Here is a 20,853-nt window from a genome sequence, read left to right on the forward strand (position 1 = left end):
GCCCAGGAGGGAAGGGTTAGGATAGTTGTAGTTGGTGATTCAATCATTAGGCATGTAGGTAGCTGGGTGGCTGGTGGACATGAGGATCACCTGGTCACTTTGCCTGCCTGGTGTGAAGGTGATGAATCTCACGCATCAACTAAGATTTTAGATAGTGCTAGGGAGGAGCCAGCTGTCTTGGTACATATGGGTACTAATGATATAAGAAAAAGTGGGAGGCAGGTTCAGGAAGCCAAAATTAGGCTCTTAGTTAGAAAACTGAAATCCAGAGCTTCTGGGTAGCATTTTTGGAAATGCTCCCTGTTTCACATGCAGGACCCAAGAGGCAAGCAGAGCTCTGAAGTCTCAATGCATGGTTGAGATGATAGTGCAAGGATAAGGATTTAGATTTGTTGGGAATTGGGCAGCATTCTGGGAAAGGGGAAGCCTATTCTGAAAGGATGGACTCTTCCTTAACTGGGATAGAACCAGGCTATTGGCACTAACATTTTAAAAGGTGATAGACCCGCTTTTAAACTTAAATGGGGGAGAAAGCCGACAGTCTCACCCAGGAGCGCATGATTCAGTGTGGAGTATCCTTTGGTTTACCTTCGAAAGCTAATCAAAAAATGTATTGTTAGTCCAATAAAAAGGTATCATCTTATTTTGTTTTATTTCTATTGATTAAAAAACCTTTAAAAGTGGACTAACACGGCTACCACATCTCTCTACTCACAATGTTCTTTGTAACATAGTAGGTGATGGTAGAAAAAGACCTGTACGGTCCATGCAGTCTGCCCAACAAGATAAACTCATATGTGCTACTTTATATGTCTACCTGACCTTGATTTGTATCTGCCATTTTCAGGACACAGACTGTAGAAGTCTGCCCGGCACTAGCCCCACCTCCCAGCCACCAGTACTGCCACCCAATCTCTACTAAGCTTCTGAGGATCCATTTCTTCTAAACAGGATTCCTTTATGTTTATCCCATGCATTTTTGAATTTTGTTACCATTTTCATCTCCACCACCTCCCTCGGGAGGGCATTCCAAGTAATCAGACTGTGTGAAATATTTAGCACATGTTATATCTGGTCACTAGAGAAACCTGCTGACCACATACAACTGGAGGGGAGGGGGTGGGGTATGACATCCAACATCTTGAACTTGTGCTTAATATATGCTAAAATGAAGTAGTAATTTTTGTGTTGTGTTTCACTCATGTTCCCTTTGTCTAATATTCTATTTTGTTTAAAGTAGAGGTCAGAAACCATTCAGTGTGACAATCCTATATAATAAAACTCACCCTCAACCTTCTGAGGACACTGATGTCACTGTCAGGTCATCCAGGCACTTCCTTCCGGTTCGAAGCCTTCGTGGTGGTGAAGCCACCGAAAACACTGTGTTGGGGCCCCGCCCTCATCAAACGTGATGACGTCGAGGGCGGAGCAATGGCGTCAGTGGCTTCACAACCAACGACGCAGCAGATTGAAGGTGGCGTGCCGAGGTCCGCAACAATGGCGGGCAGTGCCACCAGAACGCCGAAAGGGGTGAGTAGGGAGATGGGGAGGATCGGAAGGAAACCGTGCTAGCGCCCGTTTCATTAACGCAAGAAACGGACATGTTTTACTAGTATTCAATAATAGAGAAGAGGCAGGGGGCACACTTTCACATCTCTGTAATCAAGTCTACTAGCACAACTGACCTTAAGCAATGTTTGAACCAGTTTCTGGTGGATAGATTTCTTAAGTTTAAAAGCCAGATAGACTTGGATGTCACCATGCCACCCTTCTAGCTGTGAGCAATAGGGAATTGACATTTCTATTAAGGTCTGCTGGGTCCTTCAATGTGATTCAGACTAACTACTCTCAGAAACAGGATGCTGGCCTTAATGGTCCATTGGTTTGTTTCATGAGGTTTACATTTATTTTTTCTTTAACTTCTGTGAACATATTTTGTGATGATGGGAGTACTAACCATCTATACTTCATACAAGGAAAAAAGCATCTTTCTAGTTGCTCATCGGAAAGATCCTGCAGGAATGGACCCCGATGACATCTACCATCTTTCCTCCAGTTTAAAAAGGTATTGTCCATCAATATATATAAAAGGCGAGTGTCTTACTCACTCGCAAATGCGCAGTAGAGACCTTCTCTGCCCCGCCCCCGCGTCAATACGTGATGACGGGGGGCGGAACACAGAGGGTCTGTACTGCGCATTTCTGAGGGAGGGACACCGCCGTCTAACGCTCCCCCCACCGAGTCGCCACCGCACCCACCTTCTACCCGGTCGGGCCCTCGCTGCACTATTGAAACAGCGAGGGTCCGGGAACGCAGCACTGAGCTCTGCTGAGCTGCCGACATCGCCCTTCCTTCTTCTCTGCCTGTGTCCCGGCCTTGACGACGTTACATCACACGAGGGCGGGACAGGCAGAGAAGAAGAAGGAAGGCCGACGTCGGCAGCTCAGCAGAGCTCAGTGCTGTGTTCCCGGACCCTCGCTGTTTCAATAGCGGAGCGAGGGCCCAGCCGGGTGGAAGGTGGGTGGTGACGGCTCGGGGGGGGGGGGCAGCGGTGAACTCGGCGGCGGGGGCGGGCCTTTCAACCCCCCCCCCCCTTCCTATAATAGCCCGTTTTTAAGGGCTCAAAGGCTAGTTCCTTAGTGTCCCTCCGGACCGGACCAGGATTGGACTGATGGGTTGTGCTCGCCTACCAGCAGGTGGAGACTGAGAAAAAACTCTGACTCTAGAGAGCCAATAGGAGCCCTGGCCATGTGACCTTAGCCTCAGTATTTTCTCAGTCTCTCAGCAGGTAGGAAGTGAGCCCATTAGTCTCTCTCCTTTTCTCTTTAGATATTACAGATATTGTGATAATTCTTCTGTGCCTGGAATCTTATTTAGAGGCTTGACAGGGTTTCCTTTCTCTTCTTTCTTTGACAGCCTCGGGGGTGTTAAACTCGGGTGTCTCGAGTCCACCCCCCTTCCTCCCCATCTCCCTGGCTTAGCAGGGAAGGGCCGTCCCTTTCTCTGGAAAGGTTGTACCGTCTTTGGGAGAGGCAGCCACTTTTAACAGGCAGCTGCTTTAAAAGAATTAAATCAAATAAAAGGAAATTCAAAGAAGCAGCCTTTCTTTCCCCAGACTTCTAACGAGCAGGCAGCTCCAGTGTTTTATTATGATTGATGGGGTTATAAAAAAAAAAAAACAAACAGAAGAAAATAATTCAGTATCTGTGACTTTAAACAGCGATTTTTTCTCGTCAGATTTAATTTCCTCCATTTTCTTGCGTTTTTGGTGGCGGGCAGTTTAAACAAATGAAAAAAAAAAAAAAAAAGAAAGAAAGGTGCGAACCGCGTAAGCGCGGCCACCTGTTTTTTCCGATATGGCTTAAAAGTTCAAACAGCTGCTGTCGGTCAGCGTCGCGCAGTTCACGCAGCCGGAATGTGTAAATTTTGCTCTCCCTTCAAGGTTTCTTCGGGTCCGGTGCTGCCTCCAGTTTTTTCAGGGCCTTTTTCGCCGGCTGTTGTTTCTTCGCCGTTCCACTGGGCTCCGCTTGTTCGGAGGTGTCGGGCGCGCTGTCGACGATCGCCACAGGGCCAGTGGAGCGAACGGCGGCCATTTTGTTTCTCCCTCCATCTTATCAGTCGGGGATCTCTCTGCTGAAGGTAAGGCTGCAGTTCATAGAGCAGTTCGGCTCCAAGATGTGTACACTTTTGTGTGTGCTGAACGGCGTATTCTAAAATGCTCTTCACATCAGCAGGCAATATTTGGTTGAAAGGGGGCTCCTTTCATATATGGATATATAACAAGCTTTTCTTCTTTTAAATTTCTATGTATCACGGGGCTGTTAACACTAGTTTTTTCTGGTGCTCAGTCATTTTTCATTGCCTGGTGGAAAATCTACATCTTATCATAATATCATAATTCATTTCAAGCATTTTTCTCAATAGCTGTAGTATTATACAGTGTTTTAAGAACTTTAGAAACTTTTTCTATAGGCATAGAGTAAATTTCTGTCTTTCTCATTCCCTGGTGAATAGGACTACATTGTCTAAGAGTCAATTGATTGGTACTTTGCAATTCTGACCATAATATCTTAGTTCCTTTCAAGCATTTTACTCCATGCCTATGATGTAATATAGTGTTTTAAGAACTTAACAGACACTCTCAATGGCTGTAGTGTTATACAGTGTTTTCTTTTTCCGACTTTAAGAAGCCTTCTCTAGAGGCATACAGTATATTGTTCAGATGCCATGGGGATATATCAGCTCTTTCATATTCTCTGAGGGACAGTCCTGTCTACCAAGCTCCCGGTCACTCAGCTGCCTTAGCAGGCATGCTTTATTCATGTCTTCCCTTCTTTTCCAACTGCCTTGAAGCCTCTCATATTTCATTTTAGCTTTCTTCTGGTTTTTACAGGACATATGGTCACTTAGAGGATAAAGTCATCCTTTCACTTAAAGATAGTGGACGGTCCTCAAACCATCTACTCGTGTTTGTCTCTACTCTATCAGTTCAGCATTGGCAGATTATAAACATCCTGGTTTGGTCCAGTATGCCTATACATACCATCTGCTATCTCTTCCTCTCCTTAGAGACCTGATGTTATATCAAGCTTTCTTGAATTCAGATACAGTCTGTCTACACTGCCTTCACCAAGTGGCTGTGGCACAACTTCCCTTTTTTCGTACAGGTAATTTCCAAGTTTGTCCTTTTTCATTTTCATTCTATGCGCCTTCACTCCAGAGTGTTCTTTCAATTGGTAGGGGATTCACTCACTTCCTGTGTATTTATACCATAGGTACATAAGTATGGTTATGCTGGGTAAGGCCTAAAGTCCATCAAGTCCAGCATTCATATCTAATGGGCATAGGTACATAAGTTTTGCCATTCTGGGGAAGCTCAAATGTCCACCTTTCTACAGCCAGAACAGCATTAAAGAAAAAAAAAAAACATCTCACGAGAGTATCGAACAGAAATCTCTGCTCCAAAAGCAAGGCTTTGCAGTAATTCTGCAAACTAACGCATACAATGTTTGCCATGGCTGTTCACCACTAGGAAACACCGGGGACCCTGGGCCTAGGTTCGGTTGTTTAACCTGAAACAAGCTCAACATTCATATCTATTGGGTGTGAGTCTGGTACTACTACTACTACTTAACATTTCTAGAGCGCTACGAGGGTTACGCAGCGCTGTACAAATTAACAAAGAAGGACGTTCCCTGCTCAAAGGAGCTTACAATCTACATCTCAGTGAGGGAGGACGCATGACCGTGGTACGTGGATTAGTGGTATGTGGATTAGGGAGATCCAAGAAATTACAGGCCGGTGAATCAGACGTTCATACTGGGACAATTTTTTTCGTCCGGAGCGTACTACCATAGCTGGTGGACTCCTATATCAGAACTTTCTATATTCAGAACTTACCCAACTATGGAACGCCATAGAGATAGGGTTGGAGTTTGTAGCCCTATTTAACTGGTGTCCTTGGTCACCCTTCCTCTTCTCCTCAGGATCCAGAGAATGGCTAGTTTTTTGCTTATGCATTAACCGGTCATTTTCAGCAGTACTCTCTCTTCCGTTCTTTTATAGATCTAAGAGGATGTTCATTGCGCTCTTAGGGTCATTTCATTCTTACCTAGACGACTGCCTAATTGGAGAAAGTCTTATCAGCAGAGTTCTCAGGTCACGCACCGGGTGTTGCATTTCTTACAGTCTCTAGGTTGGGTGGTGATTGTAGCCAGGCCTCTCATTTGATCTCTCATCAGATATCTCTGATTTTCTCTTTGTTTAGTCAAGTTGGCGCACAGTCTTTTGTCTCCTCTGCAAACATCCCAGTTTATATTTTTCTTGGTGACCTTGGGCCTTCGGCCATTTCCTCGCTCTATTCTGCAGAATGCAATTTTACTTTCTAATGCCCAAGAAGGAATTTTCCTTCATCCTATTGCGAATCTCAGGGTCATCAATCGCGCTATTTAAGTGTCATCTAGTTATCTCAAGAACCTTAGTTCTGTCATTGGGATGCTTCGTGCAGTACACTTTTTGGCAGAAGCTTTTTTGTATATATTTTTTTTCTGGGGGACCTCAACAATTCGTTTTACCTTCGGGTGAATTTTGTTTTCCCTACTGACAAACAAGGCGGAGAGAGCTATGTTGGTCCTTGCCATGGCAATGGGTTATGTCATCCGCCAAGGAGGAGTTAAGAGTATACTCTTGAGTTTGTACTCATTTTTTCTTAGTTGTGTCACCCTGCATTTAGGTGAATGGACTCTCATTTTTTCAGCCTTACTTCCTCACTGCGACACTTCAGGGCTATCTCTTTTTGCCTTCAGGCTCACGAACATTTCTTGCTTCTTCCGTTCAGCAACAGTCTTGACGGAGACAGGGACAGATGCCAACGTCCAGCAGGGGTTTTTCAGCCTTCTTTATGCGTTTCTTCCATCATCTCACTAGATGTTTACGCAGAACCAAGGCACCCTTCTACATCCGGACCCCCAGTCACTCAAACTTATGGCGTGGTTCCTGGGTCTGCAACATCTTTGATATTTTCGCAGGAAGTACTTCAAGTTTTAATTGCTTCCAGACAGAAATCTACATTAAAGTCCTATGAATCAAAGTGGCGACGGTTCACTCTGTGGTACTCCTCTCGCCACTTCATTCCACAAACAGTATCCATTTTGCATGTTTTTGGAATATCTTCTGCATCTTGCGAAATCTTGTCTGTCTTACTCATCCATTAGAGTTCATTTGGCAGCTCTATCAGTGATGCATGATACTGTTGACAACCGCACGCTTATGCAGCATCCACTGTCAAAGCGGTTTCTTAAAGGAGTCCTGCACCTGTACCTCCCGCTTCGTCCACCAGCTAGGTGAACTAGGTGAACAGACTCTTAAAGTTCTGTTTTCTAGTAGCCATAACTTTTTCTATAAAGTTTTCCTCTTCAAGCAGTGTTTCCCAGTAGCCATTGCAGCAAGTAGATCTATGTGTGGAATACTTCTATGGTTGGTAACTTCTTTTCGGTCTGCTGTAGTTTAAAGTTTTCACCTTTCCCAATCGGTTTTTTCTTATTGGTTTTGTCCTTCTAGCCAGTAGGCGTAAAAGTTTTTCATTGTTTCTAACCCGCTATATCGCGAAGGATCAAGGAAATGAGAATGTCTATTTCTCTTCTCGCTGAGAGGGCAGTTCCACAGCGTATTACAACATATTCCACAACTTCAGAAGCGGGCTCTATTCTTACTACGGCGATTTTGGTGCTCTCGGTGCACATTGGTAAGTTGGCAACTTAGTCCTAGTTTCATTTTATTTTGCTCATTGGGACACACTACATGTTAGTTGTCGCCAGGTGGCCTATGCAGCATGAACATTTCTCTGCAGTTTTCATAAGGTCCCTCCATTCAGATTACTGCTTTGGTACTTCCCATCAGTCCAATCCTGTTCCGGTCCGGAGGGACGCTAAGGAAGGAGAAATTAGATCTTACCTGCTAATTTGCTTTCCTTTAGTCCCTCCGGACCCGGACCAGGCCCCTCCCATGTTCTCTCTACTCTTTAGCTTCTTTTATTAAGTAGGAAGTGTATTCAGTAGGAAGTGTATTCATTCCTTTACGATTCGTGGAACAATACTATATATATACAGAACTTTACGTGGTCTATACCACTTCTCTGGTGGTTGCTGGTGAGCTCAATTGCTGGAATCTATCTATAAACCCTTAAATACGCCATACCACTTCTCTGGTGAGAGTTGTGGCTGAGCTCAGTTGCTGGAATATCTATAAAACCTTAAATATGATTTACCACTTTTCTGGTGAGAGTTGCTGGTAAGCCTCAGTTGATGGAATATATATAAAATCTTAAGTGGGCCATACCACTTCTCTGGTGAGAGTGCTGGTGAGCTATAAGACAAGTGAGCCATACCACTTCTCTGGTGAGAGTTGCGGGGAGCTATATTATATGTGAGCCATACCACTTCTCTGGGGAGAGTTGCTGGTGAGCTATATTACATGTGAGCCATATCGCTTCTCTGGTGAGAGTTGCTGGTGGCTATAGTACAAGTGAGCCATACCACTTCTCTAGTGAGAGTTGCTGGTGAGCTGTAATACATATCGGGCCATACCACTTCTCTGGTGAGAGTTGCTGGTGAGCTCTGATACTTGGCATTGCCGAGTGCTTTGTGGCTGCTAGGATTCCATACGGCACAGAAGGTCTTTCTTTCTTTCCTGCTTTGTTATTCAAATACTGAGGCTAAGGTCACATGGCCAGGGCTCCTATTGGCTCTCTAGAGTCAGAGTTTTTTCTCAGTCTCCACCTGCTGGTAGGCGAGCACAACCCATCAGTCCAATCCTGGTCTGGTCCGGAGGGACTAAAGGAAAGCAAATTAGCAGGTAAGATCTAATTTCTCCTTTTACATAAAACAAGCATGTCCCCTCAAAATATGCGTAATAGAATGTTTGTCATGCTTCACACTTTCCAATGAATATGCTGTCTAGTTAGGCCATATTCCTTTCGTCCTTCCCAGAAAAGTCCAAACAAGTGGTAATTCTCCTTCCATTTAACAGGTGGAAATGTAGCAAAACTGCTTATTCCATGTTGTTCTGCAGATCAAGCCAGAGACATGACCTTTTAAAAATGGGCCCTAAGTTAATCAGGTGGTGGATAAGCCAATAAGCAGATAGTTTGAATAGGATGGTTCTTCCTTTTAATTTTTGAAAGAACATCTTCTGGCCATTGATATAACTTCTTGTATCTTCTGGAAGAAAAAATCTAAAAGATGTTTTTAAGTAAAGTGTATTACCTTCAGATTGACCTACCATTACATGTTTTGTGCAATTTCTGGTTGTATGGCTCCTTTTTTTTTTGTTTTGTTTTTTCCTGTGTAGTTTGTTTTGCAGAATTTGCAAAAAAAAAAAAATTTGAATGCATTAGTCAAAAGATGTGCTATTTAAAAACTGTACAAGCAAACTGATTTATTGGCAAAAGGAGGGCAAAAAAAAGCCCAAGTGTCAGACCCAGCTTTGTATTTTATATGTCTTCTGTATCACCGCTTTCAGGTTTGATGATAACTACACACTAAAAATAACCTTCATCAGTGGGAAAACCAAGCACCAGAGGGAAGCAGAATTCACCAGCTCCATTGCTAAATTCTTTGATGAAAATGGGACATTGGTAATGGATATCTATGAACCAGCAGTCTCCAGACTTCATGACAGCTTGGCCACAGAAAAGAAAAAACAGTAGTACAACAGCTGACCTTGCCTGCTGCGATCATGCTAAGTTAAAGTAGTAATACAATAAAGTGAAAGAATGCTAATGCCTCTGTTTAGTCCTGAAATCCTACTCAATTCTGGATGGGCAGGAGTTTAAATCTTGGATCCAAGAATTTGGAAGCTAATGTCTAGTTCCACTCAGCCTGGATCTGTCCCCTTGCAGTGTTGTCCTGCCCTTCTGGTTTGTCCGTCATTATTTTAGATTGATGGCATTGACATCTACCCATCGTGGATCTCCCCAAGGAGTCTGCTAGGTAGTGCAATTTGGATGACTACTCCATTTTTTTTTTTTTAACCTAGCCATGCTTTTGATATGGCACAAAACAAGATTATATATATTCTTGATTGTTTTTCCTTAGCATTTTCTGTTCCATCAGTACTTTCTCAGATACTTAAGAATTCAGGACAAAAAAAAAGCCTCACATCAGATAATTCTGTTCACCCACAAACGGTTTTCTTTATTTTGTATTTATTTAATGGCTAAACAAACAGCTGTTTTATACACTGTCTGTTGAGGGGGGGGGGAAGAAGTTTGATATTCTGTGCGTCATGTTTTGAGCTTTTTCTGTAAAAGATCATAAAGAAATATCAGCATTTTTAGATCTGTAAATTCTCCTGTTCCTCCCCAGTGCCCCATCTCATATATGCATTTCTGTCAAATGTTCCTTGTATGAACTGCCATTTTTCTAAATACAATTTTTTTCAATAAAAGGAAAGAACAGATGTGAAAATTTCTTTATTCTTTATTTAAATTTATTAGACTGCCTAACCTGGAGTGATGTAGAAAAAGAAAGGAAATTCAGTAAATGATAAAGGTCAGACTATCACTCAATCCATATTCAATCATGCTAGAATTAGAAACAGACAGAAATAGGGTAGGAGAGGAAGGGAAGGGGGAATGTTTTGAAAGCTTGAGAGAGTCAAGAGCATCAGTGTCGCAGTCTGACTCCTGAGGTTTGGTCTCCTACAAACCATCTTTGAGACTGAATTTTCAGACCATATATCTTTATAAAGAAAGTTTGAGCTTCATATACCAGAACTACCTGTCTGTCTGTGCTGGCTGATTTCACAGCACAGAAGGAACAGTACTACTGGTTCAATTTACTAGAGTGCAAAGAAAAGCTACGAGGATGGTATGGGATTTACGTTCCAAGACGTATGAAGAGCAAGACGTATGAAGAGAGGCTTGCTGACCTGGAACATGTACACCCTGGAGGGAAAGGAGGAACAGGGGGTGATATGATACAGACGTTCAAATATTTGAAAGGTATTAATCCGCAAACAAATCTTTTCCGGAGATGGAAGGCGGTAGAACGAGAGGACATGAAATGAGATTGAAGTGGGGGCAGACTCAGGAAAGATATCGGGAAGTATTTTTTCACGGAGAGGGTGGTGGCGCTTGGAATGCCCTCCCGCGGGAGGTGGTGGAGATGAAAACGGTAACGGAGTTCAAACATGCGTGGGATATGCATAGAGGATCCTGTGCAGAAGGAATGGATCCTCAGAAGCTTAGCTGAAATTGGGTGGCGGAGCAGTTGGGGGGAAGAGGGGGTGGTGGTTGGGAGGCGAGGATAGGGGAGGGCAGACTTATACGGTCTGTACCAGAGCCGGTGATGGGAGGCGGGACTGGTGGTTGGGAGGCGGGAAATACTGCTGGGCAGACTTATATGGTCTGTGCCCTGAAAAGGACAGATACAAATTCAAGGTAAGGTATACACATATGAGTTTGTCTTGGGCAGACTGGATGGACCATGCCGGTCTTTTTCTGCCGTCATCTACTATGTTACTATGTAATTTACTAGAGTACTGTGTGACCAATGTGGAAAATAATGTGTGTGTGTGTGGGGGGGGGGGGGAGACACGTGTGATGCCGCCTACAAAAAAAAGGAAGTAGAGGCAGGTTACAGAGAGAAAAAAAATAAAAGAACTGTACCTAATTCATCAAGCCTCCCAAGCACTAGTTATACTCTTCATAAGAATAGCCATACTGGGTCAGACCAATGGTCCATCTAGCCTCTAGCAGTGGCCAATTCAGGTCACAAGTACCTGGCAGAATCCCAAATAGTTGCAGTAGTCATGCAGTGGCTTTCCCTATGTCTTATCTAATAGCAGACTATGGACTTTTCCTCCAGGGAACTTGTCCAAACTTTTTTTAAACCCAGATACACTAACTGCTGATACTACATCCTCTGACAACGAGTTCCAGAGCTTAACTATTCATTGAGTGAAAAACAATTTCCTCCTGTTCATTTTAAAAGTAGTACCATGTAACTTCCTTGAGTGTCCCCTAGTCTTTGTACTTTTTGAAAGAGTAAAGCATCGATTTTCATTTACCCATTCTACACCACTCAGTATTTTGTAGACCTCTATCATATCCCCCCTCAGCCATCTCTTTTCCAAGCCGAAGAGTTCTAACCTCTTTAACCTTTCCTCTTAGAAGAAGAGTTCCATCACCTTAATCATTTTGGTCACCCTTCTTTGAACCTTTTCACATTCTGCTATATCTTTAAGATGGGACAACTAGAATTGTACACAATGTTCTTACAGAGTTTTAAATATATTTCATTATCTAAGAAGGAACACTAAATATCACACAATATATCATATAAACTAAGACATTTTCATATAATTTTAATATCCTTAATACTTTAGCAAGTTTTAAATTATTGAAAAACTCAAAAATACTAAGATGGTGTCAGCAGGCCAGCAGCAAGAGTGGTGCTATCCAGTCTTTTGCATTGAGTGTCACATGTATGATTATCTCCCAGTTGGTGAGTGGTTATATGTGTATGCCCGATGCAAAGAGCTCCTGGCTCTCAGAGAGCGGGTCCGTTCTCTTGAGGCTAGAGTAGCAGACGGTGGCGCTAAGGGAGACAGAGAGGTACATAGAGAAGAGCTACAGGGATGTTATAGAGAAGTCCCACCTCCAGTGTGATAGCCCCTGTGCTACCTTGGCGGAGGGAGGTCTAACTATTGTTACAGCCTAGATTCTGTTCTTTTGTAATCTAGCATCTTTGTTGTAACCTGCTATGAACTATTTCATATGAACTGGCTTCCGATCAGATACCGCATTCAATTCAAGCTTCTCCTTCTTACCTACAAATGCACTCAGTCTGCTGCCCCTCACTATCTTTCTATCCTCATCTCCCCTTACGTCCCCGCCCGTAACCTCCGTTCACAGGATAAATCCCTCCTCTCAGTACCCTTCTCCACCACCGCCAACTCCAGGCTCCGCTCATTCTGCCTCGTCTCACCCTATGCTTGGAACAACCTTCCTGAGCCCTTACGCCAAGCCCCCTCCCTGCCCGTCTTCAAGTCTTTGCTTAAAGCCCACCTCTTCAATGCTGCGTTCGGCACCTAACCCTTACCGTTCAGTGAATCCAGACTGCCCCAATTTGACTGCCCCTATCGGACCGACCATTCACTTGTCTATTAGATTGTAAGCTCTTTGAGCAGGGACTGTCTCTCTTTATTAAATTGTACAGCGCTGCGTAACCCTAGTAGCGCTCTAGAAATGTTAAGTAGTAGTAGTAGTAGTATTAATGGGCTTATAAATAAGCTAACTGTAAGTGCTATGTACGCAGTTGTGTATATAATAATGTATATGTAGAAAGAAATTGCATCAGTTCGAAGAGAAATACATAATTTCAGGAAATCTAGCTGCAATGCAGAAGAAGCTGACAGTAAAGCAGAGAAACAGAAACAGGGAGGCAGAAATGCATGGCCCACACAGAAGAACTCGCTCCAAAAACTCCAGTACTAAATCTGTTTTAGCAAATGCACCTTTTATTGCTTCTGTATGAACTCATACAGTAGCCAATTGGCTACTGTATGAGTTCATACAGAAGCAATAAAAGGTGCATATGATAAAACAGATTTAGTACTGGAGTTTTTGGAGCAAGTAGATATAATTGCCACTCCAGTAGTTTCAAAGATTATCCCCTGATTAGTAAAGTTGCCACACGGAAGAAGCTGAGAAGGTTAAACTCCTTGGAAGAAACCAAGAATGAAAGTGAAGCTCTGACCAAGGAGCTTTGAGTGAGAGCAGGAGACAGTATGACATCAAAAAGTCTATATTTCCCCTTCCCTGTGCAGCCGTCATTCTACGTACACTGAAAACAAAGCAAACAGACCTATGAGCTGCTGCATCCACGTTGTCATTCTTTATTGTTGGTAGCATTTTTTTATTTAATCTCATATTTTCAAACATTCCAGCTTGTGCAGCATATGTATGTAAGCAGAGGAAGTGTAATAACGGAATAACTTTTCATAGGTAGTCATTTGTTATGAATCGTAATCAGTGTGTCATTTGGAGGAGCTGGTTATAGGGACACCCTAGCATGTGTTATATTAGTGCAGAGATTTTTATTTCTCCTGGTAAAGGGCCACTAAAACAGACATCATGTGGCAGGTCTTTTTCTGCCGTCATCTACTATGTTACTATGAGATCAGGTGCTCAACATTCAGAGGTTTTATTTATGTACTTATTTATGGCAGTTAAATCCCACATTAAACATGAATTAGGTTGAAACCTGGGAGCACTTAAAATCTTTTTTTCCCCCCTGTGCCTATATCAAAAGAGGAAGATCGTTTGTGGGAATGCAGTGGTGCATTATAAAAATGTACTTAATATTGTTACTACTATTTAAAAGAAGATATTAAATGATGAGGGCAGAGCTACCTTCATGCAGAAGTCCAGAGTCAGTCTAAATGTGCCAACGTTTTCCAGTTCTGTGATATATTTCTTTTTCAAGTCAGTTTTCAACAGCATTTTCTCAGTTATTACCCAAATGTGAACACAAGTATAATGCTAATTAATAAGTTGTGGATGTTGCTGAATTCTATTATTCTGTCTTGCTGTATTTCCAGTTTTGGCACAGTATAAGTCATCACAAGGACAAAATAATAAGAAAATCAATGAAATGATTTGGCGCTTAGTTACAGCTCATTTAGTTATGTTTAAACAAATGAGAGATCTTAATGAAAGAAAATATTTTTATTATTTTGACTTATGAAAACCACTTGTCCCTGAAATATGCTCAAAAGAGATGAGGTGAAAATGTGATTCCATGTGCCCCAATGAAAGGAGGGTTTGATTTTACTTCCAATCTTTATATAACACCAGGCTTTCCAAGGCAGATTACAACAGTTAAGATGAACCCATCAGTAACAGGCTATCCTCGCTAAATTTGCCCAGTGTTTTATAGAACAGTGTAGAAAAATGAGCACAAAATGCAGCCTTTATTAGTGCTGTCTCCACCAGCTAAAATAATTTTTTGAAGCTGTTTTAGTGATACTGCCTATCCAACTGGAACAGCTTTTGACTTTGTACAGCTGGACCACGCATAGGTAGTCCATTATTTCTGCCCCCCTGGGCCAGAGAAATATCCAGTGTACCTGAATGTAACTCACCTTAAGCTACTACTGAAAAAGGTGTGAGCAAAATCTAAATAAATAAAATAATAAATCTTTTACTATTGCTTTCAATAACATTTGCTATTGTTTTGGGGTACTTGTGACTCCGCCTACTGTCAGCAAGCTAGCCTACTGGCTTCAACCCACATAGCCTTGCCTCGTACCGTCGTCTCCTGTTCTCAATCTAACCACCTTGGAGTGAAGCACAGAGGGGCGGAAGTGATGAACGGAGACGCATAGAAAGGGGGACGTTCGAATCTGAGGTTAGATTGAAAAGCACAGAGGGGCGGACGTGACGAAAAAAGAAGCATAGAAGGGGGAAGTTCGAATCTGAGGTTAGATTGAAAAGCACAGAGGGGCGGAAGAAGCTCCAATCTGAGGTTAGATTGAAAAGCACAGAGGGGCGGAAGTCACGAAAGAAGCATAGAAAAGGGGGAAGTTCGAATCTGAGGTTAGATGGAAAAGCACAGAGGGGCGGAGCTAAGGTGTAAAACTCGGTGCAGAGCCAAGGGAATGAGCTTTAATGTTTGGAGCACAGAGGAGATTCTGCTAGTAGGGTTACGCAGCGCTGTACAATTTAACAAAGAAAGACAGTCCCTGCTCAAAGAGCTTACAATCTAATAGACAAGTGAACGGTCGGTCCGATAGGGGCAGTCTGGATTCACTGAAAGGTAAGGGTTAGGTGCCGAACGCAGCATTGAAGAGGTGGGCTTATTTCCAGTATCCTTTGAGCCTGCAAAGAGGTGGGAAAACGTGGGATACAAATGCAATAAATAAATAGGGAGGACTACTCTATGGTGGAGTATCGTAGAGGTGAGGAGGATACAACTACGTGAAAGGGGGACTCTAGTTCCTTTCTCTGTTTCAGTTCAGTGAATTTATGTTACTTGTGTGAAATACAGAACCATATGGTGGTGCATAAAGCTTTGATCCACCTGGCCGGAAAGGGGGAATTTCGAATCTGAGGTTAGATTGAAAAGCACAGAGGGGAGGTGTAAAACTCGGTGCAGAGTGGAAGGGAAGGAATGAGCTTTAATGTTTGGAGCACAGAGGAGAGGAATAGAGAGGACTGCTCCATGGTGGAGTATCGTAGAGGTGAGGAGGATAGAACTACGTGAAAAGGGGACTCTAGTTCCTTTCTCTGTTTCAGTTCAGTGAATTTGTTAGTTGTGTGAAATACAGAACCATATGGTGGTGCATAAAGCTTTGATCCACCTGGCCGGAAAGGGGGAATTTCGAATTTGAGGTTAGATTGAAAAGCACAGAGGGGAGGTGTAAAACTCGGTGCAGAGTGGAAGGGAAGGAATGAGCTTTAATGTTTGGAGCACAGAGGAGATTCTGCTACTAGGGTTACGCAGCGCTGTACAATTTAACCAAAGAAAGACAGTCCCTGCTCAAAGAGCTTACAATCTAATAGACAAGTGAACGGTCGGTCCGATAGGGGCAGTCTGGATTCACTGAAAGGTAAGGGTTAGGTGCCGAACGCAGCATTGAAGAGGTGGGCTTATTTCCAGTATCCTTTGAGCCTGCAAAGAGGTGGGAAAACGTGGGATACAAATGCAATAAATAAATAGGGAGGACTGCTCCATGGTGGAGTATCGTAGAGGTGAGGAGGATACAACTACGTGAAAAGGGGACTCTAGTTCCTTTCTCTGTTTCAGTTCAGTGAATTTATGTTACTTGTGTGAAATACAGAACCATATGGTGGTGCATAAAGCTTTGATCCACCTGGCCGGAAAGGGGGAATTTCGAATTTGAGGTTAGATTGAAAAGCACAGAGGGGAGGTGTAAAACTCGGTGCAGAGTGGAAGGGAAGGAATGAGCTTTAATGTTTGGAGCACAGAGGAGATTCTGCTACTAGGGTTACGCAGCGCTGTACAATTTAACAAAGAAAGACAGTCCCTGCTCAAAGAGCTTACAATCTAATAGACAAGTGAACGGTCGGTCCGATAGGGGCAGTCTGGATTCACTGAAAGGTAAGGGTTAGGTGCCGAACGCAGCATTGAAGAGGTGGGCTTATTTCCAGTATCCTTTGAGCCTGCAAGAGGTGGGAAAACGTGGGATACAAATGCAATAAATAAATAGGGAGGACTACTCTATGGTGGAGTATCGTAGAGGTGAGGAGGATACAACTACGTGAAAGGGGGACTCTAGTTCCTTTCTCTGTTTCAGTTCAGTGAATTATGTTACTTGTGTGAAATACAGAACCATATGGTGGTGCATAAAGCTTTGATCCACCTGGCCGGAAAGGGGGAATTTCGAATCTGAGGTTAGATTGAAAAGCACAGAGGGGAGGTGTAAAACTCGGTGCAGAGTGGAAGGGAAGGAATGAGCTTTAATGTTTGGAGCACAGAGGAGAGGAATAGAGAGGACTGCTCCATGGTGGAGTATCGTAGAGGTGAGGAGGATAGAACTACGTGAAAAGGGGACTCTAGTTCCTTTCTCTGTTTCAGTTCAGTGAATTTATGTTAGTTGTGTGAAATACAGAACCATATGGTGGTGCATAAAGCTTTGATCCACCTGGCCGGAAAGGGGGAATTTCGAATTTGAGGTTAGATTGAAAAGCACAGAGGGGAGGTGTAAAACTCGGTGCAGAGTGGAAGGGAAGGAATGAGCTTTAATGTTTGGAGCACAGAGGAGATTCTGCTACTAGGGTTACGCAGCGCTGTACAATTTAACAAAGAAAGACAGTCCCTGCTCAAAGAGCTTACAATCTAATAGACAAGTGAACGGTCGGTCCGATAGGGGCAGTCTGGATTCACTGAAAGGTAAGGGTTAGGTGCCGAACGCAGCATTGAAGAGGTGGGCTTATTTCCAGTATCCTTTGAGCCTGCAAAGAGGTGGGAAAACGTGGGATACAAATGCAATAAATAAATAGGGAGGACTGCTCCATGGTGGAGTATCGTAGAGGTGAGGAGGATACAACTACGTGAAAAGGGGACTCTAGTTCCTTTCTCTGTTTCAGTTCAGTGAATTTATGTTACTTGTGTGAAATACAGAACCATATGGTGGTGCATAAAGCTTTGATCCACCTGGCCGGAAAGGGGGAATTTCGAATTTGAGGTTAGATTGAAAAGCACAGAGGGGAGGTGTAAAACTCGGTGCAGAGTGGAAGGGAAGGAATGAGCTTTAATGTTTGGAGCACAGAGGAGATTCTGCTACTAGGGTTACGCAGCGCTGTACAATTTAACAAAGAAAGACAGTCCCTGCTCAAAGAGCTTACAATCTAATAGACAAGTGAACGGTCGGTCCGATAGGGGCAGTCTGGATTCACTGAAAGGTAAGGGTTAGGTGCCGAACGCAGCATTGAAGAGGTGGGCTTATTTCCAGTATCCTTTGAGCCTGCAAAGAGGTGGGAAAACGTGGGATACAAATGCAATAAATAAATAGGGAGGACTACTCTATGGTGGAGTATCGTAGAGGTGAGGAGGATACAACTACGTGAAAGGGGGACTCTAGTTCCTTTCTCTGTTTCAGTTCAGTGAATTTATGTTACTTGTGTGAAATACAGAACCATATGGTGGTGCATAAAGCTTTGATCCACCTGGCCGGAAAGGGGGAATTTCGAATCTGAGGTTAGATTGAAAAGCACAGAGGGGAGGTGTAAAACTCGGTGCAGAGTGGAAGGGAAGGAATGAGCTTTAATGTTTGGAGCACAGAGGAGAGGAATAGAGAGGACTGCTCCATGGTGGAGTATCGTAGAGGTGAGGAGGATAGAACTACGTGAAAAGGGGACTCTAGTTCCTTTCTCTGTTTCAGTTCAGTGAATTTATGTTACTTGTGTGAAATACAGAACCATATGGTGGTGCATAAAGCTTTGATCCACCTGGCCGGAAAGGGGGAATTTCGAATCTGAGGTTAGATTGAAAAGCACAGAGGGGAGGTGTAAAACTCGGTGCAGAGTGGAAGGGAAGGAATGAGCTTTAATGTTTGGAGCACAGAGGAGAGGAATAGAGAGGACTGCTCCATGGTGGAGTATCGTAGAGGTGGGGAGGATAGAACTACGTGAAAAGGGGACTCTAGTTCCTTTCTCTGTTTCAGTTCAGTGAATTTATGTTACTTGTGTGAAATACAGAACCATATGGTGGTGCATAAAGCTTTGATCCACCTGGCCGGAAAGGGGGAATTTCGAATCTGAGGTTAGATTGAAAAGCACAGAGGGGAGGTGTAAAACTCGGTGCAGAGTGGAAGGGAAGGAATGAGCATTAATGTTTGGAGCACAGAGGAGAGGAATAGAGAGGACTGCTCCATGGTGGAGTATCGTAGAGGTGAGGAGGATACAACTAAAGAGCTGCACATCCAGCCTGCCCATCAAGGTGGCCAGAGTTGTATCTGGCACTGTTCTCAGGTGCTACTTTTTCATGATTAACATAGTAACATAGTAGATGACGGCAGAAAAAGACCTGCACGGTCCATCCAGTCTGCCCAACTAGATAAACTCTTATGTGCTACTTTTTGTTTATCTGCCATTTTCAGGGCACAGACCAAGGACGTCTGCCCAGCACTAGCCCCGCCTCCCAATCTCGGCTAAGCTTCTGAGGATCCATTCCTTCTGAACAGAGCAAGGTTGAGTATCACCTCTAGATAATGCTCCCAGTCACAGACAAATGCAAGTAACATAGTAGATGACGGCAGAAAAAGACCTGCATGGTCCATCTAGTCTGCCCAACAAGATAAACTCATATGTGCTACTTTTTGTGTATACCTTACCTTGATTTGTATCTGCCATTTTCAGGGCACAGACCGCAGAAGTCTGCCTATCACTAGCCCCACCTCCCAACCACCAGCCCCGCCTCCCCCCACCAGCTCTGCATATTGCTGCTCAACATAGTCCTCCAGCCACACCCAGCCAGTTGGATTTTCAGGATTAGAAGTGACCAAAACTCATTTGTCTCTTGGATAGATAATTCTTATGGATTGTTTTATCTTTACTCTCATTTGATATACAAGATATTATACATACATTCCCTAATATGTACATTTTATTTGATATTTAATTATTATTTTATTATATATATATATGTTCTATATGTATATATTATGTTTTTTATTACATTTTATTATTTGTTCCATAACCAATGCATTTTATTTGTCACCATTATAATTAAATTGCTGTTTGTGTTTGATGTAGACCCCTGACGCAGGCGCTATGCGCCGAAACACGGCCTGTGTTGGGTCATTTTTTTGAAGATTGTTTTTCATGCTATGTGGGAGTTTCTCCCTTATGTGGTGTGCAGCCCCGCCCAGCACATCCCAGGATGCACTGGGCAGGGCTGGGTGCCACCATTTTCGAGGCGGTGCCAATGGAAGAGGAGGGAGGCCACTTTCCTCCTCCAATGATTGTAGGGGCATGGGGAAGGGCCGCTAGACCACCAGGTCGGGGAGGGGGTGATTGACTCGCTGCCCAGGCCACGAGGGCTGCATGTGAGGGGATGCTAGGGGGGGGGGAGTTAGGGGGGCTAGAGACTCACCAGATCTCCAGTCCCCCTGAACCTGTGTTGGTGGGGGGGGGGGGGGGGGGGGTTGACTTGCGGCCCACTGGGTCACCAGGGCAATATTTGAGGGGTTGCTAGCGGGGCTGGAGACCCACCAGATCTCCAGCCCCCCTGAACTTGTCCAGCTCCAGTGTCGCTCGGCTCAGGGTGGGGGTACTTGGAGTCTGGTGGTCCCATGGACCTCCAGCCCCTGTGTTTGACAGGTCTGGGCTTTTGATAGCCTAGACCTGTCAAACAAGTGCGGGAGGATTGTGCCATAACATCCTCCCTCACTTTTACCCTATGATCAGAGATAATAGCATGCTTAAATTTGTATGCTATTATCTCTGATCATAGGGGCGGTAAAGCTCTGCACTGTTTCAGTACTATTTTTAGAGCACTGTTTGGAACAGCGCGGGGCTTTTGATCATCTGCCCATCAGTTAGTAGAGGGTGGCATGACTTATCCAAGAACACAAGGAGCAACAGAAGTTCTCAAACCAGTCCTTAGATCACACCTAGCCAGTCAGGTTTGCAGGACACCCACAATGAATGCACTGCCTCCATTGTATACAAATCTATCTAGTGCATATTCGTTGTGAGTACCTTGAAAACCTGACTAGCTATTTGTGTCCTGAGGATTGCATTGGGAACCCATGTTTTTGACTTGGGACTTTCCTCTTACTCCTTTGGGAATTCAGATGTAGAGCCAACCTCTCCAGGTCTGCCTG

At 43.8% G+C, this 20,853-nt stretch overlaps 2 protein-coding genes across 3 annotated transcripts in view; both read left to right on the forward strand.

Annotated features, from left to right (window-relative positions):
* SPCS2 (signal peptidase complex subunit 2) overlaps positions 1-9,957 on the forward strand; it is a 43,578-nt gene extending 33,621 nt beyond the window's left edge. Inside the window, exons 4-5 of the mRNA XM_030199998.1 lie at positions 1,931-2,065; positions 9,019-9,957. Of these exons, the coding sequence (XP_030055858.1) occupies positions 1,931-2,065; positions 9,019-9,205 (322 nt within the window). The 3' untranslated portion in view covers positions 9,206-9,957. The remainder of the gene's footprint in view (positions 1-1,930; positions 2,066-9,018) is intronic.
* Positions 9,958-16,752: 6,795 nt separating this feature from the next.
* NEU3 (neuraminidase 3) overlaps positions 16,753-20,853 on the forward strand; it is a 29,903-nt gene continuing 25,802 nt past the window's right edge. The window contains exon 1 of one of the 2 annotated variants that reach the window (XM_030200001.1): positions 16,753-16,766. The gene's annotated coding sequence lies outside the window, so the exon portion shown is untranslated. Of the gene's footprint in view, positions 16,767-18,585; positions 18,636-20,853 lie in introns of those variants that run through there. The other variant, XM_030200002.1, reaches the window with a different exon arrangement.

Source organism: Microcaecilia unicolor, chromosome 4, assembly GCF_901765095.1.
Source record: "Microcaecilia unicolor chromosome 4, aMicUni1.1, whole genome shotgun sequence".
Lineage (NCBI taxonomy): Eukaryota > Metazoa > Chordata > Amphibia > Gymnophiona > Siphonopidae > Microcaecilia > Microcaecilia unicolor.